The 20854-nt window shown below is 41.8% G+C and overlaps 3 protein-coding genes and 1 pseudogene across 3 annotated transcripts; 3 read left to right on the top strand and 1 right to left on the bottom strand.

Annotated features, from left to right (window-relative positions):
• Nucleotides 1–1220: 1220 nt before the first annotated feature.
• Nucleotides 1221–15348, top strand: LOC105720715 (beta-defensin 105A). Its single transcript, XM_012457359.3, has 4 exons — nt 1221–1332; nt 1688–1729; nt 3007–3217; nt 14313–15348. Exons 1-3 carry the CDS (start codon nt 1263–1265, stop codon nt 3129–3131), a joined length of 237 nt encoding a protein of 78 aa, XP_012312782.1. The 5' UTR covers nt 1221–1262; the 3' UTR covers nt 3132–3217; nt 14313–15348.
• On the top strand, nt 4875–8856 carry LOC105720716 (beta-defensin 107A). The gene is made up of 2 exons (XM_012457360.3): nt 4875–5030; nt 8626–8856. The coding sequence occupies exons 1-2, from the start codon at nt 4958–4960 to the stop codon at nt 8766–8768; spliced, it is 216 nt and encodes a 71-aa protein (XP_012312783.2). The 5' UTR covers nt 4875–4957; the 3' UTR covers nt 8769–8856.
• On the bottom strand, nt 6031–13152 carry LOC105720714 (creatine kinase B-type-like; annotated as a pseudogene).
• A 1449-nt stretch (nt 15349–16797) lies between the features above and the next one.
• Nucleotides 16798–20280, top strand: LOC105720687 (proline-rich protein 23D1-like). Its single transcript, XM_012457330.2, has 4 exons — nt 16798–18319; nt 19073–19134; nt 19366–19433; nt 19648–20280. Exons 1-4 carry the CDS (start codon nt 18243–18245, stop codon nt 20278–20280), a joined length of 840 nt encoding a protein of 279 aa, XP_012312753.2. The 5' UTR covers nt 16798–18242.
• Nucleotides 20281–20854: the final 574 nt, after the last annotated feature.

Genomic DNA, 20854 nt, shown 5'->3' with positions numbered 1-20854 from the left:
GCTAAGCACTTTATATAGCTCATCTCAGTCAATCCTCTCAAATACTCTGTGACTGAGTACCGTAATTATATCTTTATTTTAAGGGTTAGGAAACTGAGGTTTAACAATTTAAGTAACCTATCCAAGGTCACATACTTTGTGAGTCATATACTTCATAGTCTACGTTTTAAAATTATTCTACTTTACATTACAGAAATGAAGGACAGAACGTCGTATAAATACAGGCAACAGGGAAGAATAAGCAGGACTTATTTGAGGGGAAGATAGTGGTATCAGTATTGCTTTTCATATCCACATTTTGTTCTGTTTTGTGCTTTAAGATAGGATCTCGCTCTGTTGCCCAGGCTGGAGTGCAGTGACATACTCATGGCTCACTGCAGCCTTAAACTCCTGGCTCAGGCCATCCTCCCACATCAGCCTCCCGAGTAGCTGGGACTACAGGTACATGCTACCATGCCCAGCGATTTTTTTTAAAAATTATTTTGTAGAGACAAGGTCTCACCATGTGCTCAGGCTGATCTTAGAACTCTTGGACTCAAACAATCCACCTGCCTTGGCCTCCTAAAAAGCTGTGATAATAGACACAAGCCACCCATCTGGGCCAATACCTACATCCTTAATGAATTTAAAATATGCAGTAATTATGACTTTCATCTGTGAAGTGATATCTTACAGGAAAGGGGACTCAGAGCTAACTTGACAGAATGATTACTGCCCCTCCTTTTCTCCCCGTAATACTTGTAGACAATAAAAATGAAAGCTAGGAAAGTGAGAGTCCACATTTATTGAGTTCTTACAGGGCACCAGGCCTCATTCTAAGCATTCCACATGTTCAGAACACTTTTGCATTATAATCATAGTAGATCCTTATAAAACCTTGAGAAGGAGGCAGAATTTGCGAGTGGGTTCTTATTTTCTCCCAGAAAACAGGAGCTGGAAGAGACGAAAGGGGGCACTAGCTTCTGGTCCCTGGATTAGTATGCAGAACCTTGCATGACCCCTGGTCTTTCAACCCTAGCCTGGTGTTCTTTCCACTACACCGGTTAGACTCCCCAAAATATAAGGCTTTCTGGATGCCAAGGGTTATTATGCATTATATCATCCCTTGATCCTGGGAAACGGAGCATATAATTGTGCTTTCTTTATTGATTCACTTCACTGATCAAGAGCATCTCCCCATTACTTTTACATATAAATGAGCCTCTCATTTGGGTCTTCTCAAGGAAATCTCAGCCTCCATTCTAAAGAGTCTTCCCTAAAAGATGGTCCTGATAAGGAAGATGTTTTATTTTGTATTTGCTGTGTTCTTCATTTTGGCTCAACGGCCATCTGGTAATGGATGGGATTTTGATGGGGCAGATTATAAACCCTGATGATTCTTCTCTGTTTGACCTTGAAAAGGAGAGGAATAGTCAACGCCCCATGGTACCTGTCATGGGAATTTCTTAGATATACAGTGACATTTTCTAAGAGCAAACTGCATATAGTGGAATTTTTTTTTTGTTTGTAATTTGTTTTTGCTGGTTACCTGGAATGCTGGCCTTGAGAAATAGAATAAAGATTGCAACTCTGTAACCTACCGTCTTCTGATATGCCATGTCACATGTGGAGTTGGGAATAATGTTTTATACAGTGTTAATTCCTATGTTGATTTTAATTTTCAAAATGTATTTTGTTTTGAATTTAGGGAGCCAGGCAGGACTTGATTTTTCCCAGCCATTTTCATCAGGTAAGTAAAATCTCTTGTATATAATTATTTTTTATCTGAAAAACTCTGACTCTGTTGGTTCTCTCAGATGTTCAGAGACAAAAAGGGGACAGAGATAGCGGCGGAAATAGAATTGTCTGAAATACTAGTTCGCTAACTTATCTTCTTCTCTTTCTCTTGTTCCAAGTATAATATTTGGATAGTTTTGATTTCACAGAAAAATATCTTTGTGACTGGACTGTAATTTGGCCATAGAGAATTGGACTCAGTGGCTTTTCCCATTAGCTGTTGGTGCTCACTAAACTGAGGTCATAGATTTAGTCTTGTACCAGCCAATTAGCACAGCTCTGAGAACATGCCTGCCCATCTCTTGCAAGCTCTGCTGCTAAGTCTGGTAATAACATATATCACACATGCATGAGGTTGGTTGAAGGAAGCTCAAATTAAAAAGTGAGGTTACTTCAATGAAAACTGAGCACCATTGCAGAAAAGCTATTCATAAAGAATAGCCCACAGATCTCTTCTCTTTTTTTGAAGTCATCTTATACAGAAAGAAAGCACATTATAAACAAAAATGAAAGAAATATTGTAAACAAAGTTGAAAAGGGTTTAGAAAGAATTTCAAAGTGAGAAATATTAGGTTTCTACTAGTCCTTGAGTGTTTCCTGTGTACCAGGCACCCTATTGAACACTTTACATGGATTTTGTCACATAATCTTCAAAACACTCCTATGTGGTAGTTACTATTATAACCAAAATATTTGCATATAATATTCCATTTAATCCCTAAGCTGATTTAAAAATGTAGTCAGGTGCTTCTAGGATGGTCACTGGACAAGTGAGAATGCTGATCTTAAGAACTTAGTGAGGATACCTGGCGATTGCTAGGCCCAAACAAGACTTGAACCTAAGCTTCTTAACTCCATCTTCAAGGATCTTTCCGAAACCACAGTATACCCCTCCCATTTTTGTCTAGCAATTTCACAGTAGTATCAGGTATGTATTTTTGTAGTTCTATAGTATGTTTGTCTCTTTGTCTGCCTATGGTTTACTTTCGATCCCTGCAAGATTATAAACACTTGGAAAGTAGGAATTGTGATGATCTGTTGCTTAAAAATTAACTCTCCCTAACTCCCTACTGCAAAACGCAGGAGCTCTTATTGAAAAATCTGGGCTGGTTCTTGAAAATATTCTTTGTAATCATATATACAAACTCTCCCCTTTTTTGGGTGGATTTTGACATGTTTCCCGTTTCTAGACAGTTCCTGAAAGACCTCAGCAGCTCTTTCTTGGCACAGGTGAGTTTGCTGTCTGTGAGTCGTGCAAGCTCGGTCGGGGAAAATGCAGGAAAGAGTGCTTGGAGTCTGAGAAGGCTGTTGGAAGTTGCAGGCTGAACTTTCTCTGCTGCCGACGGAGGATCTGACAAACCAGTCCAGCACCCTTCTGGCCTTAGAAGTGTATTCAAGGAAGAAGTTCAAGAGAAATTATGTGGCTTATCCAAGTCACACGGTGAGTGAGTCTCAGAATCATTCTCATTTCTTTCTCTCTTTGTTTTGTTTTATTGCTTATGTTTTTAAAGATGACTTTTTTTTTTTTTTTTTTTTTTTTGAGATGGAATCTCGCTCTGTCACCCAGGCTGGAGTGCAGCTGCGCAATCTCAGCTCACTGCAACGTCCACCTCCCTGGTTCAAATGATTCTCTTGCTTCAGCCTCCCAAGTATCTAGGAATATACATGCCACCATGCCTGGCTAATTTTTTAATAGAGACAGGGTTTCACCTGTTGGCCAGGCTGGTCTTGAACTCCTGACCTCAGGTGATTCACCCAACTTGGCCTCCCAAAGTGCCAGGATTATAGGCATGAGCCACCATGCCCGGCTGGCATGATTTTCTCGGCATATTTCTACATCTTAAGCAGAAGCCGTCTTTCCTTTAATAACATATTTATTTAAGAGATACAGAAATACTTATATTTTCTGCTAATTTTTGTGTCAATTTTGGTATGTTAAATTTTTGAGAGAATTTTTCCAGTTTATATAAGTTGTGAAATGCTTTGTCATATACATGTTGACAAAAGTTTTATATTATTTAATGTTTCTTGGATCTGTAGTGATAACTTCTATTTCATTTATTCTGTATACTTGGGCTTACATTGTTTTCTAAGGTCTTAGAACATAATTCTAAGTCATAGATTTAAACACTTCTTCTTTTCTACAATAGGTATTTGGATATAAATTGCTTTCTAAGTGATTGCTTTGTTGTGTTCCACAAAATTCGATATATAGAAATGCTTTCCAATTATTCTTATTACTTATTCTTTGATGCATACACAATCTAGAATTATGTTGCTTTATTTCCACTTATTTGGGAATATCCTAAATAGCTTATTTTATAGATTTCCAACATAATCCCCTTGTGGTGAGAAATATACTCTGAAGAATTTAAATGTTTTTAAACACATGAATATTTGTTTTATGGCCTAGCATATGGTTTATTTTTATGACTGTATCATATGTACTTAAAAATGGTTATTTTGCAATTGGGTGATGATGTGTTCTATAAATAGCAACTTAGTCAATGGAATGGTGCTATTGTTCAGATCATGCATGATTTTGCTAATTTGTCCATGTTCTATCAGTTGCCAAGAGACTGGTGTAAAAATTTTCTACTATGAATATAGAAGTGTCTATTTCTCCTTTAATTAAGTAATATAAAAACATGTTAATGATTTTTATGTATTTTTGATGGATTAACCCTTTTCTTTTTAAGCAACATCACTCCATGCAATAGAGCGAGACCCAGTCTCAAAAAACAAACACACAACCTGCACATGTACTCCTGAACTTAAAATTGAAGGTTTTGTTTGTGTTAGTTTTTTTTTAACAATTAGGTTTTATGTAAAATTGTGTACTAGGAAAAGGTTGGTGGCTATATATCTTATGAACATGATAATAATTGAGATAAGACTTGAAGAAAAAATGAGAGAAATCTAAGCAGAGACATAGAATAAAATATTCCAGGCAGAAAGGCAGGGTTCTCTGCCTTTCTCTTCCATAAATGTGATTTAGTTCAAATCTGATCCATCAGCCCACACATTAATCAGTGGAGCATGGAAAACAGTATGTTCTCAATGAACATTACAAACCAAGGTTGACTTCCAGCCCTTTTAGAGCAGAGGAACATATTTTAATCAATGCCTCTTGATAAAAGAGCTTGATTCCAGCTACTGCACTTCCTTCATCAACTCTCCAATGATGCCTGGAGCCATGAGAATATTTTTTTTTATTTTTGCTGCTCTCATTCTTCTTGCTCAAATTTTCCCAGGTAAGAGGGAAGTTCTTTTAGAGATAGAGATGACAGTCTGCTCAGGACCTGTCTTTTGAGAAGAAAGCTCAACTTTTACAAAGTTGAAGTTTCCAAGGCAAACCAGTCACTGAAAATCTTTTCCTGAGCTCAGGCACAAAACAATGGGACCTCACTGACCCAGACCATCTCCAACCATAATAGTATCCGGTCAACTTCCCTAATAGCTCTGCCAAGGAGTTCAGACTTCTTTGGACATTTAGATCGCTTTCCTCCTTTTATAATCTGCAATGCAGCTTCAGCATCTTCCAAAGTGATTGCTTTAAAATGAAAAAAAAAAAAAATTTTCCAAGGCAAATGCCAAACATATTTGTTAATTTAGAGAAGTACAGCCTTTGCAGTCTAAATTAAACTAAAGTTATGTTAATAGATTCTTAGACAGCTAATTTTTTTCGTGTCTGAGTTGTTGGTCCAAATCTCTTATCCATAGATTATTTTAGGCTCTCTGGTTTTCACACACTGGTTGAAAATTATACCATTAAAACCACTAAACTAACATCTTACTATTCTCTTAAGTCTTTGAGTCTATCTTTGCTTAATACCAACCATGATTCTGTTCCTAAGAAACATTTTTGTCCATACCTTCTCAAGCATTCCTTGTTCCTTCTGTTATGAAGCTTTTCCTGTTATAGAGGTTCCCCATGCATCATGAAGCCCCTGTCTGCTCCTTCATGGCTCCTGAATTTTACATTTCTTTATTACACATTCTGTCCTCAGTAGTCCTACCAAACCAACAGATATTGAATGTGTGCTAACCAATTATAAGAAATTGTTCTATCCACTACAATAAAGGTAGGTAAAGTGAAGAGGCAAAAATATAATTAAAGCATGGACATTGACCCTAATTTCCCTGAAGTTGTTAGTCTGTTATTTCTGTGTTGTTCAAAAATAGATTGGCTGTAATGGTAAATAGACATTTAATAAATTTAACATATATGAGTAAGTATATCAATGAGACAGGTAGATACACAAATAACTTTAATATGAAACAGTTTTCACAAGTGCCATAAAAGATGCAAAGTATAAAGAGAAGCCATAGATCCAGAAACTTGGTTCTAACTAGGAAATGCAGAAAGGCTTCCTGGGAAGTAGTATTTGCATTGCACATTTGGAAATAGGCAAGACTAGAACTAAAGATCAGAGCCAAGGAACACTGTGTCCCCATGAAAGTTTGAGTGACCCCATTGTTTCAGTGACCCCTTTGACTGCATGAAAGTTTCAGTGACCCAATGAAAGTCTGAGTTGTAAAATCAATTCCCTATTTTCTGCCCTCAGTATCTTTTCATAAATGTCAGATAGTGCTCCAGGATAGATAAACGCATTTTAAATTGTCTTCTCCATCCACTTTAATCAGTACTCCAATTTATTCAGATCAATCTATAGATGTAGATGCCTAATAGCTTCCTGTCCACAAAACTCATCTCAGACATACTTGATTTACAATAATAAGCATAGTTTGGGCACAAATTGGGACCACCACCTTCACCATAATCGCACAGAATCTCAGAGTTAGAAGTGAATTTAATGATCAATGTAAAAGGCAACAGACATAGGTTATTAGACCAAACTATATGAGTTTGGATCTCAGTGACAATCTTTATAAGCTGTATGTTCTCTGTGTTTTACTTTCCTTTCTATAAATGATAATAATAACAGCACTGTTTTGAAGATGAATAAGCTTGTTACATTAATTAGAAACTAACTTATTATAATAAAGAAACTTAATAGAGTGACTGAAAAAAAGATAAAACCTCATTTCTTTTTCATGTAAAAGTCCAAAAATAGATAAGTTAACTAGGTGAGGGTAGAGGGTTTGTTTTCACCAAGTTATGTTGTGATTTGGGCTGAAGGTCAACCCTGCCATCCTAAACAGGTGACCATTTTATTTGGTCCCAAGGATGTTCTAACAGGCAGGGTTAGAAAGTATAGAACATGGGGCCGGGCGTGGTGGCTCACGCCTGTAATCCCAGCACTTTGGGAGGCCGAGGAGGGTGGATCACGAGGTCAAGAGATCGAGACCATCCTGGTCAACATGGTGAAACCTGTTCTCTACTAAAAATACAAAAAATTAGCTGGGCATGGTGGCGCGTGCCTGTAATCCCAGCTACTCGGGAGGCTGAGGCAGGAGAATTGCCTGAACACAGGAGGCGGAGGTTGCGGTGAGCCGAGATCACCCCATTGCACTCCAGCCTGGATAACAAGAGCGAAACTCCATCTCAAAAAAAAAAAAAGAAAGAAAGAAAGAAAGTATAGAACATGATAAAGATTACATAGAAGCAGCTCACATCATTCCATTCCTTTTTCATTTTTCCAAATTTGTTCATGTGGACATATAGAAATAGGAAGCTAGGAGCTGATGTCATTAGCTAAGTATTCATGTGTCCAGGTAACCCAGGGGCTCTATGGCTAAAAGTCTGAAGGCAAAAATGACTGCTTTAGGACAGTTTGACAATCTTTCTATATAACTGGGCAGTGCTGGGCACATACTCTGTGCTACGTTAGAGTTTACTATTGTTTAATTGTCATTTGTTCTTCTTATTTTTGTTGTTGTTGTTCTCTGCCCTGATTCAGTATTGAATACCCTATACATGTTTATTTTTATATATATGTCAAATGATTGTCCAGATGCCTGATAAATTTCAGTGATCTGAAACTCACAGTATCCCAAGTTCAACTTTGGACTATTTAACAATTTCTCCTTAATTACAGCACAAATATAAATCCCTGCAATTTCTTTCCATTAGTCTTTGCCTTAACTTGGAACTAACAAAATATCTTCCACATGATAGTATTTCAGATATATGGCAGCTGATATGTACTGTTTCTTCCCAGAAGTTATTTCCAAGAATAAACATTGCTCCTTTTAAGATTAACTGCAACTTCTTCCACTATTTTTTCCTAAGAATATATCTTACCAATTAAAAAAGATTCCTGTTTTAACATATTTTTTCTCTCTTCAACCTAATCTCTGTTATGAGTGAGGTACATTGCCTATGTCTCATTTGCTTGCCAGAGCCAAATACATGATTCCATTGGTGTTCTTTGCACAGTAAATTGAGAAGGATGAGTGACATGGTTTTTTTTTTATCTTTCTATCTAAAACTGTGAGACTCCAAAACCATATGCCAAGGCATATAATCTATTATTGGTCTGCCTATAATGTTACAATCTTTAACTTTTGCTATAAATCAGACTATTTGGAGACATGGAAAAAAATCTGTTGGTAAGGACTGTTTATTGAAATCACAAAGTATTTTGTCACCTTCCTTGGAAGAAACATTCTGTTTGTGTACAAGGTAGATATGATTTTGACATATAAAAATCTTTTCTGTTTTTTCTAATTGACTTAATAAGGACATTGATTATACTGTACCAGGGTTGTGAGCTCAGCTAGAACTGTTCAGATAACATCTGATTTTTCTAATTTCTAGGTTTATAGTCAGTGTTTCTAGGAGTGACAGTAATGAGGAAGTCTGAATTTGGCCTAGGCAATGTAATTTTATGTTCCAGTTACTAATTACTAGATAACTAAAAACAAATTGCTTTCTTTACTTAGCCAGGACAGCAATTCATAAAGCACTAATTTGTAAGAGACTGGAAGGTCACTGTGAAGCTGAATGTCTTACTTTTGAAGTAAAGATTGGGGGCTGTAGAGCTGAATTAACACCATTTTGCTGCAAAAACAAAAAGGAGCATTAAAAACTAAGCACCAGCTGAAAGAATGAAAGAGGTAAAGATTCTCTGGCTGCGATATCAGTGGGACAAATCTCTCTGGACCGTCTCTCTTTGATCTGCAAAGTTTGGATGATCTGAAGCTGTGTCAGTCCAGTTTCCAGTGCTACAGGGAGACACCCTTCCTAGGCTGTGAACTTCTCCCAGGCAGGCACTATATCTTGTTGACCTTTGTACTCTCAGTTCCTGACACAGGGCCTATTAATCATTTTTTTTTCACTTTATAAAAAAGTAAGTCATTGAATAAATAGATAAAACAGATGGAGTGGAATGGTTGGACTGGCACTCAGGTGAATTGAGGTTTAAAGTTGTAGCTCTGTCTTTAAACAGATGTAGGACATTGGGTCCTCTGTGCCAAGATTCTGATATCTATAATGTGAGCAGGGAGGAGGGGGAGGAGGGGGAGGAGGAAGAAGGGAGGGAGGGAGGAAGAAGAGATGGGGGAGGATTTTTAGCTTTTAGCTCTTATACTACTAGACTTTCTCTTTATAAAGGTACCAGGTACCTCCTTAGTCACTTAATAGTAGCTGTTCTCTTAATAAATTACCAGGGCCGACTCCAGTGACCTCTGACCAGTATTCATCTTTCAGGCCCTTTCTGAAACATTTTATGAGGTAATCAGTCTCCTGCATCTTAATTTCTCTCTCATCTGCCCGTGAGGATGTATGTCTGCTGGGCATTTCTCCTTGTCTTCTGCACACATTCTCAATCTTCTTTGCTGACTCTTCCTAATATTCTGTGAAATTCTCTTTGCTGGGATCGCATGGACCTGTGTTTCACTCTCTTCTTATATGTGTCATCTTCAAACCGTCTCCTCCATTCTCATGGTTCCCAATCTTTATGGACTAATGACATGGTGTTACTTCTTTACCAGCCTTTATGACTTCTGCTTTGCTCTGCTCTGTGGTGCTGTGCTGGGACTCTGAAAACTGCATTTGCCAGACTTCCTGGCCAGTTAGCTTCTTGGTAGCACCTTTAATGAAAGGCATTAGCAGGAGAGTGGAAAACGAGACAAGGAATGAAGGCACTTGTTCCCATGTCGTTTTTTTTGTCAGCAACATTCCAATAGCAGCAGGTGGTTGGCTCCAGGCTTCAGGCTTTATATTCTTTCCGCTTTCCCAGCAGCCTTACAAAGATGCCAGAAAAGGACTGGCAGCATCCCAGCTCTACCTGCTTGGTTGTAAGAGGACCACCTGAGCTACGATCTGCTTTTCTATGCACCCTGTCTATCCAAGCACCTGTTGGACCATGTCTCCTCGGAAGTCTGAACACTGGCAATCAAGAGCCTCTGACTCATTTGTCTGTGCCCGTCATTAGGCACTGCTCCCTTAACATTTTAAGCATGACTTACACGGTGTACCCCACTAAGAGACCCAGGCAGTTGGTACTGTGTCCCCTCCTCATAGGTTCAAGCTCTAGCTGCATACAAGTAACAGAATTTTGAGCACTAGCCCGAGAGTACCTTTCTCCCACTGTTCCTATATGTTTAAAGGTGATATCTCTTTTGTGTGGTTATTTCTGTGCCTTTTCAACCTTCCATTACTTATTCATCTAATTTAAGTTGAAGGAGCTGCTGGTCTTAACTAAGTGGATTTCTGGTAGGCACTTCAAAGGCAATGTCTTTATTGCAATTTATTGGTTTGTTTCCAAATCTGGTCTTCATTTAATATTCTAAATCTTAGAAAATACTATTATCGTTGGCCAGGCACGGGGGCTCAAGCCTGTAATCCCAGCACTTTGGGAAGTCGAAGGAGGTGGATCACCTGAGGTCAGGAGTTCGAGACCAGCCTGACCAACATGATGAAACGCCATCTCTACTAAATACACAAAAATTACAAAAATATCTACTAAATATACAAGTAGCACGTCTGTAATCCCAGCTACTCAGGAGGCTGGGGTAGGAGAATCACTTGAACCCAGGAAGCAGAGGTTGCAATGAGCTGAGATTGCACCATTGCAATCCAGCCTGGGCGAAAAGAGCAAAACTCCATCTCAAAAAAAAAAAAAAAAGAAAAGAAAAAATATTGTTATCTTTTATTTGGCATTGAGTTTAAAAGTAGGGGTTTACTGAGGAATGCTTACTTTTCTGCATAAGTCAAACAATTCACTCATGACATTAATCTGCATAAATTGCTCATTAATCCCTGTAAATCTTAATACAATTATTTCCCTTCTTTTTCCTCACTGTTGTTGTTCTACAACAGTGCCTTATTATCTTCAGCCTCTACTCTTATTCTGTCAAACTTGGTGTTAACAAATCTATCCACACTACCAATTATCTAAAATTACAATTTGCGGATTGAACTTTGCATAAAGAAAGAGTTCTACTTTTTCATGATGTATCAGCACACACACGAGCACACACACCCATGTGAATTGTCAAACCATAAAAATTAGTCTAAGATTTATATTCAGATGTCCACAAATGCTTAGAATTCTCAAATATTAGAACTAGAAGCAGCCTTAGAAATCACTTAAGATCCTGTTTCCAGAACTATATTGGTTAATTATAATCAATGTAACTAGCCTAAAATAGAGCCTATGCCCCACTTTAACACTTTCAAATTGGGATCTCTTAAGCTAAGAATCTAAATGTGTAAAATGACTTTTCCAATTAAGTCTACTGCACGGTGACATTTGAGAACTGGTGATCACTGAACACTGAAGCATCTGAGATCCACTGATCTCTGTCCCACGTCGCCTGTTAGTTGCAGAAATAGAGATCCAGGCTCAGATCCAGGCTTCCTGCCTTCATGTCCAGTGGCATGTTACTGTGATGAATGTTTCCATTTGTAAAGAAGGTGTGGAGAAGGCATGACCAAGTGGCTCACCTTGCTCAACCCCAGGAACAGGAGCTCAAACTTTAGTGGGTAGACAGACACATGTCCAGCAAATGAACACTCCATGTGGTAAGTTTTACAGCTCCTGTGAGTTTAGAACATGTGCAGTTTGATTATGACGAGTCATTGGGGTCCAGGGAGGTTTCACAGACAAAATGCCCTGTGATCATTTAAACCAACTGGTTTATCATTTAGCATAAATCACTTTAACTGATATTAAAGGAGTGTTGTTGCTAAACTTCCTTTGCTGCCAATATATTCATAGTTTATGTTCTTATTTGATAATTATTTCTATTCTAAACTGCTCACTCTCATTCTTCTGGGGAACTCAACTGAAAATGTTAAGGACTCTCTGTTCTCTTATGAAAGCCCTTCTGCTCATATGGTGCACTTCTGTTCCTGGTTGTCTATACAGAAAGGTCTCTATAGTATAGAAAGGTCCTTTTTATCCAAACAAAGATATTCCACTGTCCCAGGTGAGCTACTGACCAAAATGAGGCTACCTATCTCCTGTCTCTATGGACACCTTCACCTGTGAGGACTATTAGCATTCTCATTTGCCACTTAATTTTTTTCCCCATTTTTTTTTTTTTTGAAACAAGTCTCACTAAGTGGAAAAACAATCTGTGGAAACCTTGACAAGTTTAATAAAATTGAGACCTTGGGGGAATCCACTGGGCAAAATCTCCAATATCTATATATGGAGAAGGGGCTGTATGAGAAAGCACGAAACCTGATGATGAGAGAGAATTGTCTAATCCCTGCACGAGCTCTTCTGACCGTGAACCACAGAGCAGGCCGAGTAAAGGCTGACTTGGATGAACTGCAGTCAGAGGTGCTCCAGGTGTCTAGATGACCCGAAGGTGGTCCTCCTCGTTGACCCACACTAGAAAGGTCTTACTGTCATTGTGCCAGATGCCGCGGGCGCGGGCGTCGGGCCAGTGGAAAGCCATGTGCGAGGCCAGCAGCAGGCGCGACACAGGCTTGTCAAAGAGGAAGTGGTCGGCGATGAGCTGCTGCAGCTCCGCCTCAGTCATGCTCTTGAGCGCGCAGTACTCGCCGTCCAGCCTGGACACGGCTTCCACCGCGAGCTTCTCCATGGCGCGGCGCTCCCGGTGCGCACCCACGAGCTCAGCGCGTAGTTGGGGTCCAGGTCGTCGCCGTCCTGCCGGTTGCCAGGGTTGAGGTCGGTCTTGTGCTCATCGCTGGGCTTGTAGCCGCCGTGCCGGTCCTCCATGATGGGGTCGAAGAGATCCTTGAACGCTGCCTAGGACTCCTCGTCGCCCGCCACGCAGCCCACGGTTATGACGTATGGGTGGCCGGGGTCGTCCACGCCTGTCTGGATGACGTCGTCCAGCCTGAAGCCGCTCGCCGTGCTCTTGGCGCGCAGCTCCCAGTACAGCTCAGGCCGGCACCTTGACCATATGGCGGTTGTGGCTGCTCAGGTCGGGAAACCAGTCTTCAGCCCGGAAGCGCAGCTTCAGCGTGTTGTGGCTGTTGGAGAACAGCATGGCGGAGGCGGGCTCGCAGAGGCGGGAGCGGGGGTGGGCGCGGCCGGGCGGGGGCGGGGGCGGGGGCGGGCGCAGCGTGGCGGGGGCGGGCGTAGCGTGGCGGGGGCGGGCGTAGCGTGGCGGGGGCGGGCGTAGCGTGGCGGGGGCGGGCGTAGCGTGGCGGGGGTGGGGATGCTGCGTCCGTCTGCAGCTCCCGGTGAGCGGCGCAGGCGTACCAGGACCACTGTTCCGTTTGCCACTTCCATGGTTTTGATTATTCCAACATATACATGGTTTCTGTCCAGTGAGTTCTCTCCACTGAGTTCTCCTTCAGTCAGTGTTCTGCCCTTAGTCATGAGAAAAGTAACAATGGAGAGAAACTTTAAGCATGTCGTTTATGGGTTACATCCTTGAGTCAGTGTTCTTATACTAGGGAGTGTCATTTTCCCCAAAATTGTATATGACATAAGCTGTAGTCCTGAGTCACAATAAGATGTACTATTTATGTGGTAAAATTGTATGGGATTTGACAAATGCATAGCGGCAGGTTCTTTTATTCAAAAATGCTTCTTTTATTCAAGCTCCTCTTCCCTCCACATACAGGGAATCAATCGCCTTTTGTATACTGTCCTTCGACGTTGCTTCTTTGTTTCAACTCTTTCATCAAAGCAAATCATACCGTGCTCTATTTTCATTTGATCTTCCAAAAGAAAAGTACTGAATATATAAACGAGAAATTCAGCTATTCAGACTCAGATCCACCGCTAAGCTGTAAAGGCCAAGGCTCCTGCGCTGCAACACTATGGCCGGGAGAGGGCGCTGGAATCCGCCTTCCAGGCCTGCGGGGCACATGCCGCATTCTGGCTGCGGCGGCGGGGCTGGGTGTCCAGGGAGCATGGGAGCCAAGGCTTTGGGGCAACTCAAGCGATGTGCATCATGAGGAAAACTTCCTGTCGGCAGCCCTAACTGCTGAGAAGGGAGATTCACTGCAATCTCCCAGATATTTCTCTGAAACAGCAATAAAGACTTAATTTTATGGGCTGTTCCCACATGTTTTGTTCTGTACTTCCTGTTGGCATATTTTAGTATTATTTTACAAATGTATAAATTTTTTGGGGGGCGGGCTTTTTGATGGATAATCAAAGCAGGCTGTAATATGTCCTCCCTGTGACCTCTTTCAGGATTGATTGTGAGGAGAAACACAACAATTGTGAGGAAATTCTACAGAATACAGGGACCCTGCAGATGAAGAAGTGTGGGACCAGGGCAGGGCCGGCAGTCTCAGTGCAGCCCGAAGGATAGGGGCTCCTGCCGAGAAACCCGGAGCTCTGCATCTGTGCATTTCCACGTTGTGAGGGGCTCATCTTTCTTACAGTGCTAAAGTCACTGGAAAATAGACAATGAAAGAGAGGGACATTAATTCAACATTCAGTTGTTGACACTAAAGCATTAAGAACCGCATCTTTCTTTTCATCATAGCACTGCAGATTTTAAAAATGATTTCCATTACAAAGGCAAGGGGAAGAGGTACACTTGTGAACAACAATTTGGACCCCAAATGAAACTATATTGTTAAATATTTCTTCAAAAATAAGTTATTATTCTGTGTTTCAGTATATATCCTGAGACTTTAACCCATAAATAGGTTAAAAACATTTTGTTTGTAGTCAAAGCGAGTATAATGGTAAAATATTTATTTGGCAAGCCCCTCATATTTTTATTCTTCTACTGGTTTGCCACCCTTAGGTTTTCAGCTAGAATTGACACAAGAAACTCACAATGAGGGGTCCTTCTCTTCCTTGACTGTAAAATATGCATACTCTAGAACACTCAACATAGGCTGTTTCTTGAATATCTCAACCTGAACCCTACAACCAGAGAGAATGTAGGCAAGTAACCCAATTTTTTTTTTTTTTTTTGAGACGGAGTCTCCAACTGTTGCCTGGGGCGGAGTGCAATGGCATGATCTCGGCTCACTGCAACCTCCGCCTCCCAGGTTCAAGCAATTCTCCTACCTTAGCCTCCAAAGTAGCTGGGATTACAGGTGCCAGCCACCACTCCTGGCTAATTTTTTGTATTTGTAGTAGAGACATGGTTTCACTCTGTTGGTTAGACTGGTCTCAAACTCCTGACCTCATGTTCCATCCACCTCTGCCTCTCCAAATTCTGGGATTACAGGCGTGAGCCAACATGCCCGGCCAAGTAACCCTATTCAAAACTATGTCTGGGGGCCAAGTGTGGTGGCTCACACCTATAATTCCCAGCACTTTTGGAGGCCGAAGTGGGCAAAACCCTGAGGTCAGGAGTTCAAGACTAGCCCGGCCTATAATTCCCAGCACTTTTGGAGGCCGAGGGGGGTGAAACCCTGAGGTCAGGAGTTCAAGACCAGCCTGGCCAACATGCTGAAACCCGTTTCTACTAAAAATACAAAAATTAGCCAGGCATGGTGGTACATGCCTGTAATCCCAGTTACTCAGGAGGCTGAGGGACGAGAATCATTTGAACTGGGCGGCGTGGGGTGGAGGTTGCAGTGAGCTGAGATCGTGCCATTGCACTTCAGCCTGGGTGACAGAGCAAAACTGTGTTAAAACAAAAACATACATCTGGCAGGGGGCCGTGACTCATGCCAGTAATCCCAACACTTTGGGAGGCTGAGACGGACGGATGACTTGAGGTCAGGAGTTTCAGATCAGCCTGGCCAACATGGTGAAACCCTGTCTCTACCCAAAATACAAAAATTAGCCAGGCATAATGGTGCACACCTGTAACCCCAGCTACTTGAGAGGCCGAGATTGGAGAATTGCTTGAAACTGGGAAGCAGAGGTTGCAATGAGCTGGCTTGCAGCACTGAACTAGAGCCTGGGAGACAAAGTGAGACTCCACCTCAAAAAGAAACAAACAAACAAATAAAACTACGTCTGATCTTCCACAAAGTATCTGCTGTTCTCCTCAGAAAAGACTAAAATCCATGAAGCAAAGAGACCTCTGAATAAAGGCACCAAGGTTTGCCTTGGACACTTTTAGGACATTAGCAAAATTAAATGAATTATCCTGTTTTTCTCTTATTCATCTAAATGATTTTTTTATCTTTTTTTTTTTTTTTTGAGATGGAATTTTGCTCTCGTTGCCCAGGCTGGAGTGCAATGGCGCGATCTTGGCTCACCACAACCTCTGCCTCCCGGGTTCAAGTGATTCTCCTGCCTCAGCCTCCTGAGTAGCTGGAATCACAGGCGAGTGCCACCACTCCCGGCTAATTTTGTATTTTTAGTAGAGACGAGGTTTCACCATGTTGCCCAGGCTGGTCTTGAACTCCTGACCTCAGGTGATTCACCCACCTTGGCCTCCCAAAGTGCTGGGATAACAGGCATGAGTCACCACTCGTGGCCTCATTTAAATGACTTCTTACTACAGAGGAAGGCTTCTCGGAAAAAGACATTTTGTAATTAGATTTATTTTTATAAAAATCCAAGGGAAACAGGGTCTATACTTCACCTAATAAAACTGATTAGGAATGGAAGGAGAATCTACAAACAAATGTATACAAGATCTAGGGAAAGCATGACACCCCGAGCTCAAGGGCCTGTTAATGGCGGTGCACCCAGTAAAGGTGCAGCCTCACAGATTTTCCATCTAGTTCAGTTCTTGTATCTACTGGTCACCTTTTTCTCCCCCAATACCATCTAACCTTTTTTATGTTGTCAAATAATTTTTAATCATAAAAAGGTTAATTCTGAGTTTGGGCATTTGGTGTCTGGCCACCTGAAAGTTCAGGTGACTTTGTCCATGGAAATCATGGATTTTTAATTAATAAGTAATGTTGAAAGGGAAACTTGCATTATAATTCGGAAATCAGTCCAGTGGGGGATACAGGCAAGAAATAAGTAAACAGACAGATTAGCACATAGTGATATATTAGAAATTAAATAAAGGTCCTTTTTGTATTTTCCTCAGCTTGTCTTATAAGCCTATTACATTTGGATAACTTTCGCCAGGAGATTCATTTTAAAACTTAATTCACTTAAAATACATAGTATTTTATTATTTAAAAATACTGTTGCTTGGAGTGGTGGCTCATGTTACGGTGAAACCCTGTCTGTACTAAAAATTCAAAAATTAGCTGGGCAGGGACTGTAATCCCGGCTACTTGGGACTCTGAGGCAAGATAATTGCTTGAACCGGGGAAATGGGGAGGTTTCAGTGAGCCAAGATTGCACCACTGCACTCCAGCCTGGGTAACAGAGTGAGACTCTGTATCAATAAAAAAAAAAACCTATTGTCAGCCCTCCACATCCATGGGTTACAGCTCTATGAATTCAAATAATCTTGAATAGAAAATAATCAGAAAATATTTATACAGGTTTCCCTCCCACCCCCACCCAAAATTTGAATTTTCCATTCATCAGATTCTTTATTGAGAACACATAAATGATGTGAGGTCTGGGCATTGTATTAGGTACTGTAAGTAATCAAGATAATTTAAACTAAATGAATTAATATGAATACGTTACATCTAAATTCTATACTGCTTTATTCAAGGGACTTGAGCATCCACAAATTCAAAGTTTCCTAGAACCAATCCTTTATGTTTACCCAGAAATGACTATACATGTGAACCTTTCAAAAAATAATTGTCTTTCCTAATTAATGAACAAAGTACAATAGAATGTAAATAGCACTCTTTTAAAATACTGATATTTTGTATCACAATTATATGGTGAATCAGAGTAGAAGTTACATCGGATTGACTTTGATTAGATTAAGCTGATTATGACAGAGGCACACCCATATTGACTGAGTTTTGATAAAAGTACTCCCATGCAGGTCCCTCCTATTATTTAATCAGCAGCACTAGCCAATCACATTCATCCATTTTGACAAGTCCCATGGCTCTATCTCTTATAAGCCTCTTGGAATTTTCCCAAGATTTCATTCTACCAAAGCATCATTCAACCTGTCCCAGGCCAGGGCACACTCTCCCATGTTCTGGCTGTGCCGAGCTGATCATCTTCTTCGGATAAAGGAAAAGATCAAGTCATAGACTGTATAGATTTACAGAACATAAGTCAAAGATTGAGATTTTCTGATACAAGCAAATCTAGAGAACCTTTACCATGTATGGTTACTGGTGCCCAAGAAGCCCCAGTGATTTCTGGACAGAATTGCAAAGTGACAATCAAGGAGAGAGCAGGTATGTTGGGATGTGTGTCCACCTTGGGTTGCGAGGAGGTTGACGTGTGACTGTGTGTGTGTATGTGTGTGTGTGTGTGTGTGTGTGTGTGTGTGAATGCATGATAAAGGGCCAAACTAGGGCAGAGAACGCACTGAATATTATAAACTTAGAACACGTAGGGAAGATATAAGACCCACAGTGGAGGCCCACAGGATGTAGCCAGCATGGGGGGCTTCTGGAACCTGTTAGGGAGCTCATCTCAGGCTTCCTCCACTGTCGATCTATGCCTCTCTAAATGAAAGTCGCCTTGTGTGTGGAGACACGTAAACTGTGGGCATGATCTAAATTTATTCCTTGTGTTCACTAGAAAATGAAACATTTCCCATCATCTCTCACTCTATTCACACTGTGACTGCATAGACACAGGGGTCAGATACCTGAAATACCAACATCTTCTCCTAAAGTCCTCAGACCAAATTAGATGCCCCTCCTTCTCATGTGGATGAGCTCCTGAAAAAGCAAACTGTTTGCTGTGGTCACCATTCCTGATCACATACATGCACCAATAGGAAAAGGCTTTGGAAAAGGTGAGGGTGAGAGATGAGTGTTAGTACTTACTTGGTGCAGCTACAATTTGGAGTTGAGCACAAGTGCACTTGACCTAGGGCCACAGGAAAAATGTGTGCCGGATGACAAATGGAGTTTTTGGCTTGTGAGAATGGACTCTGTGTCACTGTGTGGAAGACTGATAGGTCCCTTTCTGTCCTAAAGCTTGGCGACCACACAAATGAATCCACCCAAACGTCGCCGAGTGGAGCAGGGTCCCAGGACAGGTAAGGCACTCTCCCTGATATTTCTTAAGATCCCCATGCCTGGAAGTCAGCGTCATGTCTCACAATATCATAAATGGAGAGGGCGTTTCTGCAGGATGAGTGGGTTGTTGAGGGCTGGTGTCCTGAGGCTGGCCTGTGCTGGGTTGTGGATTTCTGAAGGTCATATTCTCAAATCCAAGAGACTTTTGCTGGAAGAGAGCCTTAACCTCCCTCACTGTGGTCTCTCTACAGGTGCAAAAACACCCTCAATTCCAGGAGCTCCACACCAGGATTCATGCCAGTCCCTGGAACCTTCCCAGGTAAGTTCCTATGTCCCTGCATGGCAAACACTGTACAGTGCTGCACGATCTTCAGGCTCAAGGGACATCCAGGGCATGTACATTTAGGTGGGTCAGACTGAGAGGGAGTTTGTATTTTAAAGTTGTGGAGGGGGAAGCTCCTGGCATCTCCCTTCCCATGAGCCTCATTTGCAGCCTTTTGGAGGGGAGAATGCTGAGGGCTGTCTTTCCACAGGGGCAGCAGGATTCCAGCACAGAGGAGTTCTTCGTGATCCTGGAAGAAGAGACAGAAGTGACGCTGAGCCTGGAAGACGGCATCCTCATCCTGGCCCCAGAGACAGCCCTACAGCTGACCCTGGATAACACAGTCCTTGTAATTGTCCCTGAGCACGACCTGAGGTCACCACATGGCCTGCGGTCACCTGTGCAGATCCAGTACATCTTGCCCTCTGTTAATGGCTTCACCTTGGAGTTCCATGATGAAGATGGCGACATCTCAGACATGAGAAGAGAGAATGTGCCTCTTTTGCCTGCAGAAGAGGGGGAGGCAGCACCCCTATATCACCAGCCCTTGATGATACCCCCAGCAAACCACATGGCTGGGATCAGCCCTTCTCTCTCAGTAACCCCATTGTGCATTCCACGATGTCTGGCAGCCTTCCCCCAACACTACCCTCTACCACCCACACCTAGTCCAATGCGACGCATTAAACCGGATGACTACATTTTCAGCCTGCATGGTATGGAGCTCTTGTGCACCTCCTCCCTCAGACCTATGCCCCCTTCACCAAGTCCTGGTCCCCAGATCTATCACAGGATTCACCATAGGCCTCTTAGCAGAGGACGAAGATGTCTCTTCAGGGAGTGATTTAACCCAAGGACCCCCCCTCGCATTGACAGGTCAGAGATTGTCCAAGTCCTTAGTCAGTGCATTCCCTGTATGTGGAGAGAGAGTAATTCCAGGGACCTCTTGCTTCCCCTTTGCTGTTTCCCATCATCATCCACTGTCTTCAACAGCAGAGGGTCCCAGATGCTGCAGGGATGGGGAGCGCTGCAGGGAGTTCAAATAAAATGATCGCATTTCACTTCACACACACTGTCCCTTAGAATTTCTCTTCCTTATTTAACTGCTTAAATCCATCCACACTCAGCTGAATCCCTGACTCCTGCATGTGAGAGTTGGCGGAGGGGCACAAGCTCCATTCCTTGTCTTAGGCCAGGTTCCCCCGATTCCCAGGCCAATGCTTTTGAATAAGCATTGATGTTATTGAATGAAGCAGTGGTGACTGCTGTGTTTGCTGCCAGCCAAGACTCTCTGCTCTCGCTTGTCCTGTTTCCATTGACATTTGCCTTTGTCTAGTTTTGTTTTCCATTGTTTGGGTGTATTATTCGTGTACTTCTGAAACAACTGCTACCTTTCTGACAAGTCCACTTCCTCCTGC

Source organism: Aotus nancymaae, unplaced genomic scaffold, assembly GCF_030222135.1.
Source record: "Aotus nancymaae isolate 86718 unplaced genomic scaffold, 86718_ANA_hifiasm-v0.15.2.pri h1tg000090l, whole genome shotgun sequence".
Taxonomy (NCBI): Eukaryota; Metazoa; Chordata; class Mammalia; order Primates; family Aotidae; genus Aotus; species Aotus nancymaae.
Note: the sequence above shows the minus strand (reverse complement) of the source record. Positions and strands in the feature narration are given on the sequence as shown.